The following is a 20,074-nucleotide window of genomic DNA, read 5'->3' on the forward strand; positions in this document are numbered from 1 at the left end:
GTGTGTTGTCAAGGCAGAGTACTCTTCCCACCTCTCCAGGGTCTCAGGGTGGGCTAAAGGCAGGTGGCTCTGTCTTCCCCTCTCCCTAGCTTGGAGGTTTGTTCTCTGGGTGTGTGGTGATGGAAGTGCTCTTGACAAAATACAACAGTATTTTATAGCAGGGGTTCCCAAACTGTGGGATGTTTACCACCACCGGTGGTACATGAGCTTGTTGTTCTACCATTTAACTGGACAATTTTTTTCATGGTGGAGGTGCATGAACTAATTAAGTTTGGGACTTGCTGTTTCATAGTAATCATACTCATACTGCAGTAGCATTCTTGAAAGATGTAGTGTTTTGGATTACTGCTATAAAATACTATAATACATTTAATAAGGGTGCTTTTCCTTACTTCCCTGGCCCAGAGATTGGATTGGCCTGGCAGGGGATTCCTCCTGAGTCTCCTGCAGCTGCTCCTGTGTTAAGGAGGGATTGTGGTGCTCTCATGCCAAGTCCTGGGTTGAGTTCCTTGGGTTGGTGGCTCCCTTTTCCCACCCTACTCACTAAGTCTAAGCACTTAGTGTAGGTTTTTTTTTTTTCTTCTCTTGACCTTATTTGATTTCTAGGCTCTCTCTTGGTCCGGCCTCGCTCCACTGCCTGGCTCTGATATATAACAAAATACATCATGGGCCAAATTCAAATCTAGTGTAAATGGCTCCAATACTTTTTAAGAGAAAGGAGTTGCACTCACTTACCTCAAGTCTGTGTTGAGTACCAGGTACTTTTAAACGTTAGATTAATGTGAATTTAACCTTTGGGCCATATTCAACCCATATAAATCCACGGAAGTCAAGACATAAGCCAGGGATGTATTTTGGCTCAATAATAATGTTATATATTAGTGCTCATGTCATTTTTAAAACACCTAACTGGTTGGTGATTTGCAATCTTGGGGTTGGTTAGCTGTGGTAAGGGAAGACGTTTATTGTATGGTGTCCTTTTCCTTCCCCTCTCCTGTGCCCGGAGATCCACTCCAGGTTTTCTTTCCCGCTCCGCTTCTGTATTTCGCCTGTGCAATGTGTAGCACGTTTTTCTCTCGCTCTCTCTCTCTCTCTGGGTGTCTCTTTCCCTCAGTCACTGTGTCTGTCTCCAGGATTTCTCCCTTCCTACTTGAGGAGGCTGCTCCTGCAGGCTCCGTCCGCGTGTGTGAAGCAGAGGTTCCCCTGGATCCCGTAAATACAACCCGTACATGCACTCTGACCCACCCACCCACCCACAGAGTAACACCACCAGAGGCGCGCGCACGCACACACACACACACACACATACACTTGTGCATGCTCCAGTCCATCCCCACACGCGCAGACAGGGAGTGAGGCTCGCCAGCCTCACACAGGCAGGCACCGCTCAGTGGCTCCAGGATTTTGCTGCCCCTGGCTCGGGACTCCGATCCGCAGCAGCCAGCCAGACCTGTGTGTGCAGAGGGGGGTTTGTTCGAACTGGGAAAGAAGAAGCGGGCGGGGGGGGGGCGGCCGCTGCTGTTCCTGGCACCGCTCGTGTGTGTGCACATCTCCCCTTCGGCTTATAAAAGTTTGCCTCAGCAAGCCGGGGGGCGCCTCGCTCCGCCTCAGCTGGGGGACCCCGTCTGCCCCTCACCCTGGAGGCACCTCGGCTCTGTTCGCAGCGGGTGAAGGTGGGGTCGTTCCCCAGGATTTATTGAGCTGGATTTGCATTTTGCACCATGTCTTCGTGGATCGCGGCTCCGCTGGTGGCTTTCACCGGGCTGCTGCTGTCACTTTCGGCCGGGGCTGATGTGAAGGCTCGGAGCTGCAGTGAGGTGCGGCAGGCGTACAGTGCCAAAGGCTTCAGCCTGGTCAATATACCCTTTCAGGAAATAGCCGGTAAGGACCAGAGGTGGGCGGGATGGGAAGGAGGGGGAGGATGTGGCGAGGAAATGTGTCTACATGTGGTTACAGCATCCCACCAGCTTCTCCTTCTTCTTTCCCTTCTGGATTAGTTGAAATGTTGTTCACTTTTGCCTGGTCTCTCCCCTGCGCCCCCCCCCCCCCCCGGCTCCTTACGCGGGAGCAGGGGGCAGCTTTTCTCACAGCCCTGCACGCTGGGCGGCTGGGATCGGGAGCCGGGGCCATGAATTGCCTCATTGTGTGAACACAGAGAATTCGGTGTCCCCCCCCCCCGGCCCTCCGGACAGTCTGACAGGGAAGGGACACACCATGAAGGCGCGCGCCAGAGGAGTGGCAGGGGCTGGGCGTGAGTGAGCGCTCAGCGCCCCAGCAGTGATTACACTGGTGGCCTTTGGAAACTTTACTTCGAGTTGCTGCTGGGTCATTAAAGCCAGAGAGCCGTCTTGATGGTGGGTCCTGCCTCCACTGCCCGTTCCTGCGGGGAGACAAGCATTGCCCCTTTGCCAGCTGGGGCAGCGAGGGGATGGGGTTCTCCCCACTGCCACCGGCGGGCTCCTCCGCCTGCAGTTGAGATCACTGTCTGGTTCCCGAGGGGATCTGCACATACATTTCGGTTTTTACGTGAGGCAGAATTTACAAACACAGCGAAAGCGACTCTTCTCCTTATAAACATGACTCCGGTGAGTCAAGTCTCAGCACAGACTCCCACGAGCACTGAACTCATCACCAACCACCAGATTCCTCCACTCCCACCCAAGGAAACGGCGTGGGGGGGGGGGGAACCTGGGCAGCAGCAGCTGCTGGGGAGATTTTCCCTGCTGCTCTGAAACATTGTTACAACAGGTCCATTTCAACCCTTCTTTCTAGCAGGGATTTTTTTTTTCAATTTATTGGCCAGCTTTTAGCTCCAACCATATGCTCATTGTATCTCTGGGACTGACTGAATAAAAATGTGTCCAGGAAAGAGAATCCTTTGGCAATCAGATAGTAGAGTAAAGGAGATGCAGGGGGATGACTCGGAAATGCACGGGCTTGGGCTGCTCAAGCCCTCCGGAGAGAAATCCGCTCTGCAAAGTCCTAACACTTTGCTGCTTGATTCTCCTGTTTGCGCCGCGAATTGGGCACTCCGTTGGTTTGTTTTCTTGCTTTTTTTTTTTTTTTTTTAAGTTGGAAGCAGCGATTTTTTCTCTCTTTGGATTAAATAATGCCAGTGCTGCTTACTGTTTATTATCTGGCTCTTTATCATCACAGTGTGGTGCAAACATCTAAAGACCTCAAACATGCCAATCTACAGAACAGGAATGCTGTTCCACAATATGAATACATGATGGTCCTCCAGATAGATCCCCGGGTGTAAATGAGCATAGCTGCACTGAGTTCCCTGGAGCCCTAATTAAGTGGCACACCAGCTGAGGATCTGGCCCATTGACAAATATTGGACAAGGACAGGAGAGTGAGGGGCCTGTGCTTGTGGCAACTTAGAGACCTCTCTTCCTTCAGCTCAAGCTCTTGCTCACTTCCTCTATTTTCTCTTCCCTTTTTGGAATTCTTCTCGAATTGCTAATCAATTATATGAGAGCTCTCCTGTGAGCCACATGCCCTCTGAGTTTCTCAGTCATGCTTTCCCTTCACTTATGGTAATTTTCTTCTCTCAGACTGACAGTGACAGGTCAGTTTATGCCCTGTCCTGTTTTAAAAATCCTAGTGAATTTCAAACTTTTAATGGCTTTGAGTAGATAGTTCTTGTTTTCAGCTCACCCAGAAGTGTTAGTTTCTTCTCCACTCTTGATTTTTTATTTTTTTATTCAATTAAGAATGGCCATACACTGTTTAAAATATCTTCCTTAAATGTCAATTGAGCTTACAGGTTTCTATTAATAAGTATTGAGACCTAATGATTGGTTGCTAGTTAAATATTCACATTAATCATAGTTAAAGCAAAGATTTCTCTTATCATCTCCTCTTTTATCCTTGTGAAATACGAAATTGATGCAGCTGTATATGTTATTTTTCCTAAGCATCCTAACTTTAAAATGCAGTTGGTTTTCCTTAATGTTTAACTACTTTGAATCTGGGTGAGATGATACTTTTAAGCAGCTTACTTGTAGACTGTGGTATACTTGATTGTTGGGGAGACTGTGTTTATATTGTGTTTAGGTAATGTGTTTAGCAGTATGCTGTTTTTCACACGCTGCTGAGTGCTTTTGTAATAATTGCTAGGGAAGGCTATCCTGTTGTTAAATGGAATTCTGTCTATTTCTCACTTGATCCAATTATTATAAGCATTTAATTAGAACAGCCAACATAAGGATTTGATGGTGCTCGGTTTGCTTGTTTGATTTATTTTCCTTCCTGGTCCTTTTTTGACTTACATGAACTATAATTGCTGGTTAGTGAAACAATCTATTGCAGCATTAGTGTGTCAAGGTGCATCAGACTTCATACATTTGAGTAACTGCTTTATTTTCAAAGGAATTTGATGTTGATCATTTGATAGTATGATTGAAAAGTAAATGATGCACAGTTTGATTTGTGTTTTTGGAGTTTAATATAGTTACACTTTTACTTTTGTTTTTTAAGAAGCTACCTTTTCTACATTAGACTATTTGAACACATGTATTAATACAAGGTGTTGAAAAATATGCTAAGCTTGCGTAAATTAGATAGGTACCAGACATGGAGGAACCCAAGTTAAAATCACTTGCAAAACAAACTTTGTTGAATACCAGCACACCTTATATACATAAATTAATATTAATACACCATTGTTATTGGGATTTGCTTCTTGTAGTAAACCTGCCTCCCCCCAAAAAGCCAAATCTTTTTGGATAAGTTCTGTTCACACTAGTACTTCTCTTATTACTTTTAAAAGTTTGGGGGGGAAATATGTTTTTTTCATAATATTTCTAGTGTTACATATGTTTGCACTGTAAGACTGTTTCTGTACAGTATTTTGATACAAATGAAATATGTGTTAAAGTTAATGATAATGTGATTATAATGAACATATTTATTTGCAATTATATTGTAGGCTCCTATGTTAGTGCTAAAGTGTTCAATGTGACTTGTGTAGTACCTATCAAATGTAGTGACTAAACCTACAACCCTAAATATCATGGCTTTTTGGGGATGTTGCTCATTGAATTCCAGTGCTGCAAACTACTTTGGACTATTGCACACACAGGTATTTTCAAGCACTTAGGACCAAATACTGGTCTTGCCGGCAAATCCCCAGTAGAAGAGCTTTGCCTGGGAGTGTCTTGGTGGAAGAATCCTCACCCATGTGTTATCACAGAAAACAATATTGCAATACACATAATATTGATACAGATTTTCTTCCAGACATTGACATCCCTGGCACAGGTGACAGTAGTTTCAGGATCTACTCAAGGATAACAGAGTAAAACCTGTCCTCTTGTAAAACTGCTAGTGAATGAATTCCATCTCTCATAGATGCGATGAGAACACAGAATGTCACAAAATAACCTTTGAATAAAAATACTGAAAGGATAATGACTCTGTCTATTTAAATGATGGTGTTACGAATACAATATAATTGTTGTATGTACCGAGTACACTTCTTCAGGCTTCTTGTGGAAGATGGTGTTATTCTGTGTGTGTGTAAGAATATCAGAATCTGACCCTTTAAGATATTTATATGAAAGTGAAATGCCATAGTAAAAAAATCTGTCAACAATACTTGTTAAATTCAAACCATGATTTCAATAACTTTAAGCATCTGACTTAAGGCAATGAAAACTGAAAGTTCAAAGTTAAAGTTGGAACATGTCCTTAGCTCACACTGTTTAGAATAAAATGCTCCACAATTTAAAAGCCAAGGCAGTGTCTGAAATATGCTTTTTCTATTTAAATGAGATCCTTCGTCTTATTTAAACATCTTTGTTCAGTTCTCTTGTTTACTTAAAAAATGAAGTATTTTATAGCAACATTTGAACTATAGATTGTTTACCAAAGAGATCAGGATGTCTGTTTTGGAGTAAATCTTGAATAACTGAGTAATTACAGTGTTCCTTGGAAAAAATATTGACAGGTTTGGAGTTTTAAAGATTACTTCAAAAGTCAGTAAATCTGTTCTCCTGTGGAAACAAAGAGCAGGATAAGATTCAGTCAGCCAAGAGGCGCTACAGTGAAATTAGTGAGAGCAGAATCAAGCCCTTTATTTTGAAGGTCAGGAGTCTCCTAAAGTTAACTTTGACAAAGTGTCTTTACAATGGCAAGATAGGGAGCACTGGATTAAAGAAAAAAAAAAAGCCCCTTCACCACCCAAAACAAAACAAACAACTCCTGCTTCTTGTAGGCCCTAAAACAATAATTAAAACTACTGCATAATCATTCATGTAATTGAGATATTAATTTGTGTCAGAAGTACCCAAGACATTTTTTCTTAGTGTTTCCCCGTCCTTACTTATTGTTAGAATGCAGTGACTGGTTGCCAGAAGACCATTGGGAAAGCCTGGTGGTCAAACTAGTGTCAAGCAGCTTGTTATTTAGTTATAAGTTCTACTGCCATCTCCACTGAAGTGAATGGGAACTCTGTGATCAGAGTGGCTGTATAACTGGACACAATGAGAGACTGAAAAAGGCTAAGGACCTGCTTCAGATCTCTGAACAGTACACTTCAGAAGTAATGACTGAAATCAGTGCAGTTACACTGTTGTAATTTTGTGAAATCAGTATTGGGCCCTGAGAGATTAATGTATCCTTGAACTGTGCTCAGTGCAAAGACTGAAGTGGGGATGGGATTTTATGTGATCTTTGCACTGCCCCTGTGCTAGGGCTGCCATTGCCTGGTTTAGCCCTGGTTCGCCCTCACTTGTGTCTGATCCCTATGAGCCATGCCAACAGCCAGGACATAAAATAATTCTGTGGTCACACCTTCCTACTTTGGTAGTGCCCCAGCTGATTACTTGCTCTGGGGGCTTTTTTGGGGGCGGGTAGTGCCTGCTATTCTGACTCTGCAACAGCTAGGAATACCCAGTGGAGAAACTATTATGGCAGCTCTACAACCACTTAATGCCGGTGGATCCTTTGTGAAGTGGCCACAGGTCAACCGTTAATTGAGCCCTTAGGTCATGTCTGCACGGCAGTGCAAACCCAGACTTCGAACTCAGGCTGAAGCCTAACTTCTCTTCCATCTACACACAAATCATGATAACCCAGGGCTTGGACGCAGGGTCCCAGGACCCACAGTGGTGGAGAGTCCAAGCCTGAGTTAAGCCAGGACCCAGGGCAAGCCTATTGCTTTGCAGTATAGAGGGAGCCCCACTGGACTTGTGCTCTGGGAGTCCACTAAAAGTATCTCTCGAACCCATGGGCTGACTTTCTTTGTCTTCTGGCCAGTTAAGCTTGGTGGACAGCCAAGTTTTCCCACACTGTATCACAAACAAAGGGCCAGAGCAGCCACATTTTAGGAGGGTGGTAGGAAGTCTGGGATACACGGAGTTGGACTTGAGCCTGCATAATACAATGTAGACACTGGAGACCCAGGGTCGGATCTAGGTTCAACTATTCCTAACCTGGGGTTACAAATTAATGTAGATGCTCAATCCCAAGGTTAACAAATCTGGATTGTGCTAACTTGAGTTCTACTAACCGTGGGCTTACATTGCAGTGTAGACATAACCTGAGGTATATTCTGCAATAAAAGACCTGTGGCTATGGAGCTATAAAATTGAAATGTAGCTGCTGAGGCCGCAGCTTGGACTCTGCCATGACTCTTTTATCATAGTGTAGGTGTACCCTGAGTGTCATTCTGTCCACTATTCCATATTGTTTTTACATTGATAAATAGCGAGAAGGTGATTTTGAAATGCATATTATATACAGTACCCAGAAAAATGGAATAGTTCTGAATGCTTGTTGGATAACTATATAATTGCTTTTTTAAAGAAAACTAATTACCGAGTAGTACAGAATGAAATCAGTGAGACTACTCACTACATATTGATAAGCATGTGCATAAGTCTTCTCAGGATCAGGGCCAAAGACTTTTTAGGCCATGATGTTGCAGTCACATATGTACATGCTTAATGTTACACACATAAGCAGTCCCATTGAACTGAGTGGTATTACTCACTTGATGATTACCTGCTCTGTGCATTCCCTCTGAAGCACCTGGCATTGGCCACTGTTGGAAGACAGGATACTGGACTAGATGGACCAGTATGGCCATTTTTATGTTCTTATGTACTTGTGTTCATAACGTTAAACACTTACGTAACTGCAGGATCAGGGCATTTGAGAAAAAAAATTCCCAGAAATGTCTAAGCCAGGTCACCATCTGTATTAATTTTTTAAAGCATCCTTTAAACAAGCCAAAATTGTGTTATTGTTTGTTTGTTTCATTTAACTCATAAAAATTGCTTTTGGACTGAGAACTTTAAATCCCAACTTCTGGAGTTCCAGAGCATGATTTTTATGGTGAAATTCTAAATCCTGAAAAGAGGGATTTAAAATGGAAATGTCAGTAGCAATGCTATAATAATTAGTATAACACTGAACCTCAGTACCTTGTACTATTGTGCTGAAGTTATTTTTACTTTCTGTTTGCATTCAGATTTACAATTGAAGAACATATATAAAGCTACCGTATTCTTACATTACTAAGTGCTAATGTTTTAAACTGTTTTATTGCTACTTTAGTACTTATTTCATCATATGGTATCTTATACTGTTCAGAGACTTGGTGGTGGTCAGACACCAAAGTGGTCATGCACTGTGTTAAAAGCTCAGGCCATTCTTTTTATATGACTGCAATAAAGAATATATGCATTTCATTAATATTACGACTTGGCTCTCATAAAAGGTCGGTTTCAGCTGAATGTACTGTTACTTGCAAATGGCAAATCTTATAACAAGTGATCAACAATAAAAGCTTTTCTGGATAATTTGTCTTAAAAATTACCACCTGCCATTTCTTTTGAATGACTTGAGGATCTTGCCATATCACTTAGAGATCACTGGTTTATTCTGCATGATATATGTTAGAAAACTATGCATACTAATCTTTCTTTCTGCTTAGTAAAGTAAAAATGTATAATTATGTTAATGTTTCCAGTTGAAATAAGAGGCTTGGTACTTAAAACTCCATTACAGTGCCAAAGTATCTGCACTCATATTACCAGCAAAACGAAATTACATTTTCAATGAACTATGACTTTGTGATACCCTTCATACCTGGTTAATGGTCCTATCTCTCTGGAAAAGGAATGTTCAGTTTAGAATAGTGACCATTTGTACTACCAAGCATAATTATTTTAGCAGTTTAAAAATGTATGTCTACACATATTCCTGAGCACTGCATGTCAAGGCTAATGTTTAAGAGCAGGATAGCTATGCTAAACTGGAGAATACATTACAAGATGCCCAAGGAATTGAAAATGTACTGCAGATGGTAGCAAAACATATCCATGGTAAGATTCTTGACTTTATAGTTGTCTATATGTAAGGCTTTACACCTATGGAATTAAAGTTAATTTCCTTTTCAGTTTAATGCTACAGAGTTCCTTCAAGCATACCAGAAAACTCAGAGTTATTTCTAAGAAAACGGAATCTCTTTTTACCCCTTGGTAATAGAGTAAAACTGTTGTTAAGACCACCAGTCCTTTGAAGTGCAGTTTATTTTCACTAACATGACCTTTTACTTTAAGCAAAGTAAAACAGTGCTTTATTTCCTTGAAAGATTTTGAAATACTGTTATTTGGAAGAAAGAGCATTCTAGGCAATTACTGTAATTCTAAATGCAATAGAGGCAAACAAAACCTAGAATATTACAGATCCTACCCTGCTCAGCGTTAACTCCTACTGCTAACTACATTCATAGTAGTAATTCAGACTTTCTATTACACATCACAGACCATGTCTCCTGTGAGCTAAGTTAGAAGGTTATTAATAGCACCTGAACTTGCTTCTTAGAGCCTTTGGGAAACATTGCCTATAAATCTGCTGTAGGTACCACATGTGCCCAGAAGGAGGCTCTACTGTGTAACTTCATCCTATAGAGAGAATACCTTAAGCTACGTTTTAGCCCAGTTATTGTGGAATTGATTTTCACGGCTCATGACAGAAGCTGTTTTCAGCCCATGAAAAGGAAGTGGCTAAGGCTGATACTCCTTACACAAATAGCAAATTGCTCTATGGCTTTCATAGCCTGCAAGGTCTGTTACCTTAAAGTTCTAATGGACTTTTAACAGTGTTTCCAGCTGAGCAGCAGATGTAAAAGATACTGAACACTGAGAGCTAGGGTTTTTTTTCCACCCTGAAAGAAACATTTTTACAGACACTGTACTAACAATGGAGCCTAGGACCTGTTCAGTGACCTGTTGAGTTTAAAATAGCAGGACAAGTCTTCTGAAATGAATTGAAATCTTGACTGTTTTTTACAGGTGCCTTATAGGGATATTACTGTTTCTTTGGTAGGATGTGGTTAGAGTAATAAAATCTTATATATGAAATCATGTCTGTCATCCTGAGTGATCCTAAAGCAATATACAAACGATATATATAGAGCACCAGTGAATTGCAGACACTTCTGGGATGGAAAGGCAGAAAACAAACAAACAATGACACACTACTAGGATGGGTATTTACAGATTAAACAGGATCTCTATTTTTGTGGTTCCATCACATGCATTAATAAATGGTCTATAACTCAGTTTATCTGCATCAGAAAACTGAAAGGCTGAGTCAATCCTGCTGGCTCCTAAAGTTCCAGGGAATCTAGGTATTTCAAACCTGATACTTAATCCATTAAGGTATATCCTCCAACTCAGACAGTAGAGATCCATTTGAATGTATATCTCCTATCTGCTGTAACATCGGTCCAGAATTCAGACTATATATGATGATACCGTTGGTCATAGTTACCGAGCTCGTTGCCCTTCTGACCCTTTTCCAGGTCTCTGAGTGTACCCACGCAGGTATCACGCCTCATGCCCTCACCTTTTCTGCAGTGAAATCCTATGATTCTTGGACTCATAGGCCAGGTCATAGGTTCTTGTACCCTGAGTTCCAAACATGCCTACTAATCTACCCAGTACCTTCTTTCTTTTGGGAGTCTGTAGCTACTGGTGAATACAGTGACCCAAAACAGCCTTCTTAAACCAATTTTTTTTTAACATTATTAGGAGGAACAAAGCATAACATAAGAGAAAAAGATTATTAAAACAATAAGAGGTAAGCACACATGTCTATCTTACTTCAAATATAATCATTTTCTTGATGGGGGTCTCTGGTAGGCCTGCCACATATGAAGGCTCTGAGTTCTCCTTAGCTCAAAATCCTGCCTTCTCCATTGAGGGAGTGTGATCCTTTAAATCCAACCAAAGTCTTTGACGTTCTTTTCCTGGATTTGGATCTGCTCCCCAAAACCAGTTTGGAGAGCTCAACTGGATGTTGGAGGTAAGATTTCAAAGTGCATATCTGTTACACTGCCCAGCAAACACTTAAGGACCGGGCATCTCAGGATCCGCCCCACATTTCCTGACAATCCTGTTACTGAATTAACTCTACATATGCGCACACAGGGAACATCCTTACAACAATCAAGCAAACATAACATAGAATAATAATTAATAAATTATTACAGACCAGCTCCAAATCCTTCAAACCATTACTTTCTGAATGTGTAGATTTATTATCTGAAAAGTAGTTAATATAAAATCCTGGACTATAAGTAACTTCTGTAGCAACCAGATAATCATTGCCCTTTGATTTTGTCATTTAAATAGATTTTTTTAGTTTATATTCTCCAAAATGAAAAATAGTGTAGAAATTAGGTTGAACTTTAAGGTGACAAGAGGGGATTTGAAAGTATTTTATAATATTTTGTATACCACTCACAATATTCTTCTAACTAAGCAATTCATATTTATTTCAGGAGCATTATGACAATATTATTCTCATCAGAAGTTTGGAGATTTCCATAAAACATTCATAGTTACAGTTGCTAGATTTGGATTCAAAACAATCTTTTTGTCCCCTGGATCCAAAATTCATCCATGGTGCGTAGTTGGGACAATCCTTGTGGCTGTAAATGATGGTGGCATTGGAATCCCAGGAAGGAACTCACAATATTTTGGATGCAGTAGCTGCATTAGAGGAGGGGGCCAGTGGGATGGTTCAGGTGGAAGGGTTAGGACTGTGTGTAGGTGGATTGTGGAAAAGGTGCTGATGTTGAGGTGAGGGGATGGTCTTGTGCACATTGGGGGGTAAGAGGGTCAGGAGTACTTCTCCTTCCCATCAACTCCTGGGAAAATGTTCATTGTGCAATCAGCCTCCTAAAATATATCTTCCCCTCTCCCAGTACTGAATGCTGTGTAGAGGGCTGGAGAAAGGGAACACTGAGGAACTGCTGCAAGGCTGGTTAAGGGGTTGGATGAGGGTAGGGGAGAGGGAGCAGAACTTCTTTCCATTCACGCTGTTGCTCCCACTGGGTCCTAATACCTATGAATTTTGCTATTTTTTCCCAGTTAACCAGGGTGCAGTGATGCTCCCTAGCGACTTAACCTGGAAGAGATATTAATGTATTTCTATCATGATTTCTTCACCTGATAGAGATGCATTATAATCCCACTGTCAAACATTTACTTCAGCTTTATAGCTTACCACCCTCTACAATATTATTGCTACTCTGAGTCATGACTATTTGTCAGTAAGAAGGTATTGCTGCTCAGAGTTGGGAAAATGTAGTTCTGCTGGCCCCCAGCTCAACTGAGTTGAGGGGCATATAGTCCATAATGGTTAAGGATAACTAGAAACTTTTAAATGTTAAGGGTCTTTTCTCAGCTCCTGTTTAACACAGCTATCTTGGAACTTACGTTTTTTCACTACTGCTGTGCTGCTGGGACGTGTCCTATCCTCTCTGAAGTCCTTTTAGGATGAAGGTAGATGGCAGCCTATACCTGATGGATACCTGAAGATCCTACAGTTAGGAGAGGCCCTTTCCCTCAGAAGATTCAGGGGAGGGTACAGAGTGGGTGAGCCATCTGGTCCAAGTTGTTAGGAGCAGGAGGAGGATAAGACAGTGGACTTCCTCAGAGATGTCTCATCTAAGAATGCAGTGTCCTGGTGTTGTTGGAGGGATGGGGACAGCTGGGGAGTAGATGCGAAAATGGGAGGTTGGGTGGATAAGGAGAGGCTGGAAATGAAGGTGGCTCCTGCTTTGCAATATGAGTTCAAAATGAAATGGCAAGGAATCCCATTGCAAACTGAGCCTTGCAACTGTTGCACAGTCCCACATACGATCCTCATGTGTGCTGTACACACTGGTGATCTGTGATGGCTACCAATTAGTTTTCAGGGAGTGTTTTTTAGCCTAAGAAGCTGTAAATGATTTACATCCTGGCGATTTGATAGACTGTCCCTTTCCCTTTCTGGTGGAACAGTGGAAGTTGCAATGGGCCCACTACATCTGGTATAATTTAGAAGGGTCTGCCAGCAGGCATTCTTTTGTGGTTTCCTTATTTTTGAAATTTGTTTCTGTCTTGGTAATCTTCAGGATATGCTATAAAAGTCACCTATTCTCCCAGACTTTTGCTTGGGGGCTGTGAAGAGAGCTAGACAGAGTCAGATACCTTGGTGATAGGTACCAATATAAGAACCTGCACTGGTGATCATGGGAAGGAAACTAGGGGGCATTTTTTTCATTGGTCTTTCATAGTCATCATGTCTTCATAGCTGGTATGTTGAGTTTTGCAGGTACCTGCTAATTTTGTTGCACCTAGAAATTTTGGGTTTATTGGAAAAATGGGGTGGTTGTAGATGGGGATGCTGTTTGATTTATTTATTTGTTTTGATTTTAAAAAAGCTCACCGCATACCAGACAGTATCCATTCAAAGCTCTGTGCACCTCTGACAAATATTTTAAACAAAAACACAATAGCGGAGATGCTGAAACATAATTTGTCCAAAGCAGTAGCACTTCTCCCAGCCTACTACATCTCATCTAATCCCCAGTCAGCAGGCTTTAGAGGTGTTAATTTTTAACTTTGTGAGTGTATTTGCTTTTTAATTTGTGTTAGTACTTACAGAGCTGGGAGGGTGCAATAACAAATGAAAATAAAGTTGTGATGTCTACATACAGTCTTTACAATGGTCACACTTAAAGTTTCTTTCTTTTCTCCCCTTTTAAGCATTTAAGAAATCTCTCTCTAACTGATAGAATCTCTCAAAACAGAATAAACTTTAAATACAACACAAGTACTGTAGAATGAATGTGTACTATATAAATAAACACATTGATACACATATAAACAATTGTACACATAGTATAAATATTTCCTTTCCTATATTTACAAATCCACAGGCCAATATTGCTTCTATGTGTGAGCAATTTTGGATGCTGGGATGAAAAGGGCAATATAAAATTGGCATAGTAAAGAAATGGGAATAATATCTCTTCAGTAGTTTTTGGCTCATACTGCATTTTCTTTAACCAGTTAGAGCTGTGACCATTTACATTGTTCTTATCTGCTCGAAACTTGCATAGCATGTGCGTATTTTAAATAGTTTTGAAAATGGAAAAGAAAAAAAATAAGGTAGACCTAACTGAGAAAACTTCGTTAAAAACAAATCTTCTGTTCTCATTGGTAAAGCAGAGACTCCTCTGTTAGCCGCAACAGCTGCAAAAAAGCAGGAAAGGCAGACTACACTAATATAAGTTGCAAAATGGGTTGGTTGCAGTGGCTCAACAGAGATTTAGCTGTTTCTGAGCGGAAAATCAAAATCTAATTTAAAAATGAAGGTGTTTAAAAGCTTGGCAGAAGGGGGCTTTATTTCTTGAATTGGTGAAAAGCTAGGAACAATATTCTTTGACTGCTTCTGTTACAAGAGAGTCTGTCACGTTGGCTATGGCCTAGCAATGAGCATTGTTAATTGAATACCTAGAACATAACTAAAATGCATTGATTAAATGCAAACACCTGCCTTTGAAATATAGCCTGACGATGCCGTGAGAAGATACCCAAAAATGGTTTCCTGAAACTGAAAACCGCAACAGTGATTAGCTTGTTCTTAAAGCTGATCTTCAGAAGTCAAAGTACTTTCTTCTAATAAAAACCCCCAAAACTCTTTAGTCTTTTTTACAGAGGTATCACACAGACTATAAAATGCACATAATTTGACTCTAACCTGGCTGGTTGTGGGTAAATCATAAGTTTTGCTGTTAGCTGTATCAGAATAGTGCGCTAAAGACCTAAGACCCAATTCTTGACCTTTCCTGTATCCATACAACTCCAGGAGGTGTAACCAAGGGCAGGATTTGGCGAGTGTTCCACCCACCTGGTTTTCACCTGGACAGTCCGGGTTTCGGCTTGTGTGTCCAGATGCCATTTGACAAGCCCGCATGTCCAGGTTTTGGATCTGTGACAACCCTAAGCAGAAGGAAGGAGGCAGTGCAGGAGCAGCAGCCACTGCCACCTCCGGGGCCAGGCTGCTCATGCGGCTTGCCGTGGAATGTGGCTTGCAGGGGTGGGGTCTTAAAGGAAGAGGAGGAGAAGGGAGCAGGGCCTGGGGAAGAGGCGGAGAAGGGGGCGAGGCCTCAGGGGTCTAGTTACCAGCCATTAGAAAGGTGACAACCCTAGATTTGGCTAAGATTTATTTTTTACATTTTGCGGATGAAAAGTATGAAATAGAAAGGTAAGTGATTACATGTGTAGAGCTCTAAGACAGATGCAAAATTGTATAAATAATGCCTACTCTTATACTGCCTGAAGTCACCTGGGGCCTCACTGAGGTACAGGCTTGGAAGCAGGGTTTACTGAGAGTAGTATTTGACCCTATATTTGGTGGATTTTTGTGCAGACAATGCCAGACTCTTACTTACCCAAATGTAGACAAATATGACAATATTATTATTAATTTGTCTACTAGTAGTATCTAGAGTCCCTGATGAAGATTAGGGCCTCATTGTACTAAATGCTGTACAAACACTTAGACTTGCAGAACCGCAGGAGTGCTCTGATCCTGGCATTACTGAAGTACACATTGGTTTAAACACACTTTTCTGTTACACAAAGAAAGAAGATAGTATAAATAAATATTCTCATTTTTTGAAAATTGTCCTTTTAAAGGACATCAGCTTTATATCCCACTGAGATTTCTACAGTAATTGATGGATCCTTTGTGGAGACATCTTTGTACCTAGTTAATTAGGAATTTAGAGTCTGAGTTTGCGTTTGCTTTTTTAAAGCTGCTCCAGCTGGACACTGTAAATCATTGTCTAGAGCACAATCAATGTAGAGTACAGAAACCATCCTTGCACAGTGCCAAAACCACAAATTCTTTATACTTTGTATGCCAAAATCTGGTTGATAAAGGATACTTAAATGAATAAATACAGATCATTGATCAAGAAGAGCTTTTTCTTATAGAGGGGTTGGTTTTGAATTGTTTCTGTCCACTGATTTGTACACAAGAGAACAGTTGGCAGTTTGTCTATATTCTGCAGTGCAGCACAAATAGATGTGATAGACAGAGTATGTGAAACCTCAATAAAGATGCTACAAATGCAAAATAAGTCTTTTAAAATTGCAGGTAGTAGTCACTGTTCTCTTTCTTAGATATACCATGACTCTGTCAGTTATGTTAGATTTCATTTTCCTTTTAATATTTATATGACTTTCTTTCTGATTAGTTTTTGGCTTCCTGTCTCCAAGCAGAAATCTTCTAGGGTAATATTTATTTTCCTTTAGTCCATACTTACAGGATGGGAGATTCTATCCTAGGAAGAGAGGTAATGCAATCCTTGGATACATAAATAGAGGAATCTTGAGTAGGAGTAGAGCGGTTATCTTACATCTGTATTCAGCACTGGTATTACTGTTGCTGAAATACTTGTCCAGTTCTGATGTCTGCTATTCAGGAAAGACTGACAAATTGGAGTGAGTTCAGAGAAGAGCCACAAGAATGATTAAAAGATTGAAGACATGCCTTATAGTGATAAACTCAAGGGGGTCAATTTATTTAGTTTTACCAAGAGAAGTTAAGGGCTTTATAAATACCTACATGGGGAAAAAATATTTGTTAATAGGCTCTTCAGTCTAGCAGAGAAAGTTATAACGTGATCCAATGGCTGGAAGTTGTAACTAGACAAATTCAAACTGGTAATAAACTGTATATTTTTGACAACGAGGGTCATTAACCATTGGACCAATTTACCCAGGGTTGTGGTGGATTCTCTATCAGTGGCAATTTTTAAATCAAGATTGAATGTTTTTCCAAGAGATATTCTCTAGGAATTATTTTGGGGAAGTTCTGTGTAATACAGGTCAGACTAGATTATCACAATTGTGATGACCTTGGAATTGATGAATTATCTGTGATGGCAAGTGGCGATTTGGTCATTGCTGTCTTCTTGCTGCCTATTTTTTTTAGCAAGCTGGCCTTCTAGCCAAAATATCTGCTTTTGATTCTAAAAGAAACTTTATAGAGCTCCTCTATCCCATGTAGAGTAAATACCAGCAAAGTCAGTCTCAAGAAGGAAGTATTAAATATTTGAAGGAATGAGCCATGAAGTCACTTTAGGATTCATAACTACTAGTCATCTACAGAAGCACACATGTCGATTTGGTGTTGATGTATTAACTTAGGTTACTTTTTATAGTTGTGCTATAGTGTAGCAAAACCAATAAACCTCTCTAAGAAAACTAATGAAGTTGGCAAATTGAGATAATTATATTAATAGCTAGTGATCTTCTCCTTGTTCCATTCTGTGGGTTGACTATGATGTAAAGAACTGATTAAAGTGTTGAAGGCAATGAATTTCCAGATATGAATCATACTGAAAGGACAAGAGAGGAGGGAAGGATTGGGGAACAGTACTTTGGGGCTCATGTATCCTCACCTCACCTCATTACAGAGATGTTCAGATGTACCCTAAAATAGCTGAAATGAACGTACAATGGTTATGCTACCCCATGTTTGTCAACATGCTAGTGTAAGTCTGTGCAGGAACTTGGGGAGGATGTGACAGTAACAAGTAGCTGCATGTTCAGATTAATAGAATTATTTTACTTTTTGATAATCTTGCATTAATATGAAACAGACAAGAATGTGGATGCCATTATCTGATGGTCCATAAGTTCAGAAAGTTAAAGAGAAATACATATATAACAATAGGTTCATCTGATTCTGTACACTGAGGCTTCAGTGATTAATAATTACTGACCTGCAAGGCCCTGATTGTACAAACAGATCCAGGCAGGTGGAGTATTAGTGGTGACAGGAGCCTTACATCCAAACAGAATCCCACTGAAGGCAATGAGGTCTCTGTGCTGATATAAGGAGCTATCTCTATGAATCTCTATGGAACACTGGGGTCTTAAATTGCAAAGGCAAGGCCAGGAGTATATGCAGAATACAAATAGGAGAATTACCTACAAAAATATTTATGGGGTGGATTTTCCAGCTTGCTTCTATAGAACTCACAGTTCATTCCAAAGGCACTTTTTTTTCTTTCTTTTTCAACCCTTTCTATTCTCCCCACCTCACACACACCTTCCATTTTAAAGGAAGAAGAAGTCAAGAGCAAAGTAATTCCATCATTTTCCTCATGTTTGCTGGAATACCTCATTTATCTTTACAGAAGTGTCACAGTGCGATCTAGAGAAAGTCAGTTGCTTCCGACTATTCTCCAGACATCCTGAAGACAGTTTAACACAATGCGTATGCTTCCATAGTATATTCTCAATTTAAAAGAACTGAGTTTTCTTTATGAGTATGACCTCTCAATCTCCCTCCTTCCCAGTGCTAATTGGACTTATTGCAGAACTTGACTTTGGGGAGGAAGAGGTCAACAATAATTTTATGAAATGTTGATAGGAATTTTTATTCTATATGCACTATGAAAAGTGGACAAGAGAGGTCAGTTGAACATAGATACAGCCCTGGAGCAAGAAAGATGATTGCATTAAAATGAATGATTTACACCTGTAGTGTGAGGACATAAACATAAAGAGTCATGCCTTAAGCACCAACTAGAAAACTCCCTGATTGGGAGTTCCTCCTTCTTTTAAGCTCCACTTGCAATACATTATGGTCCTCTCTGGAAATGGTGGAGGACCAGGAACTCTATATCCACTCCACAACTCCCACCTACATTATAGATGAATTCAGCCCAAGTGTCTTCATGTATTCAAACAAGATAAACACCGCACGGGTACACTAGGTGAACTGATAATGCATTTAATGGGATTTTATTGCATTTCCCTCCCCTCCCATTTCAAGAAGACTATACTTCAAAGACTATGCTGTTCAAAATATTAGCCTAGGCAGCAAAGAAATCTTTTTATAGTAAATGACAGGGAGTCATACTCTGACAGAAGATAGCTTTATCGTAAGATCATAGTGTTGCTTCATCCCAAAGTTTGTTTTCATCAAAGCTGAATCTACTCGAAACCAGTCAGGACAGCTGGTTTCCACCCCTGACTCCTACCCCACTCCTTCGAGAGAGATTTTAACTAAATCCTGTTTTTTTCTTGTGTTGATATTGTTAATTTAAGTGTTAAGTAATCAAATATTCCCCCTTTGACTGTGACTGCAACTCACCAATGAAGTTCTAAGAACTACTAGAGAAAAATGTCAGATTGTAGAGTAATATTCTAAGGGATTTGATGGAAGCCTCATTACTTTAGTCATTTCATACTTAATTCGATAAATCTTACATGGCCAAATTCACCATCACTTTATGTTGGTTTCTGTCAATGATGAAAAGCCTGATTGCTAAAAGTGCTTTGGTGGATCAGTTTGCAGTGCCAAAAAGTGTCAACAGTTCCACAGTGAGAAAGGGGTGAGAATTGGACCAGAAGGGGTTATTGTAGCCCCAAAAGAAGGCAACTGTAGACAAAAAATGTGTGTGATTAGAGAGCCTGGAAATCCGTTGATGCAGCAGCTATACTCGGAACCCATGGATTCTTGGGAAGGTTAACAGTGCCCACTCCCACCATGCCGAATCCTGATAGAGAGGGAAAATGGAAAAACTGTCTGTCTTCCTTAGGAACAAATCCCTGCATTAGGCTTAGCTGCTGGTAACTGACTAGAGAAGTAGTCATGAATGGCCATAATGACATTGGCCAGTTTTGTTTATTAGTTTGTAGCTCTGAAAAGTAACTCATATTTTCTCTCTCTGACATTCACACGCAGACACTATCTG

The 20,074-nt window shown here is 40.7% G+C and overlaps 1 protein-coding gene across 3 annotated transcripts in view; it reads left to right on the forward strand.

Annotated features, from left to right (window-relative positions):
- Positions 1–1,531: 1,531 nt before the first annotated feature.
- The window catches only part of GPC6 (glypican 6), a 1,139,050-nt gene continuing 1,120,507 nt past the window's right edge, over positions 1,532–20,074 (forward strand). For all 3 annotated transcript variants that reach the window (XM_074962546.1, XM_074962556.1, XM_074962564.1), the window contains exon 1: positions 1,532–1,881. In XM_074962546.1, coding sequence (XP_074818647.1) covers positions 1,722–1,881 — 160 coding nt within the window. In that variant the 5' untranslated portion in view covers positions 1,532–1,721. The remainder of the gene's footprint in view (positions 1,882–20,074) is intronic.

Source organism: Natator depressus, chromosome 1, assembly GCF_965152275.1.
Source record: "Natator depressus isolate rNatDep1 chromosome 1, rNatDep2.hap1, whole genome shotgun sequence".
Taxonomy (NCBI): domain Eukaryota; kingdom Metazoa; phylum Chordata; order Testudines; family Cheloniidae; genus Natator; species Natator depressus.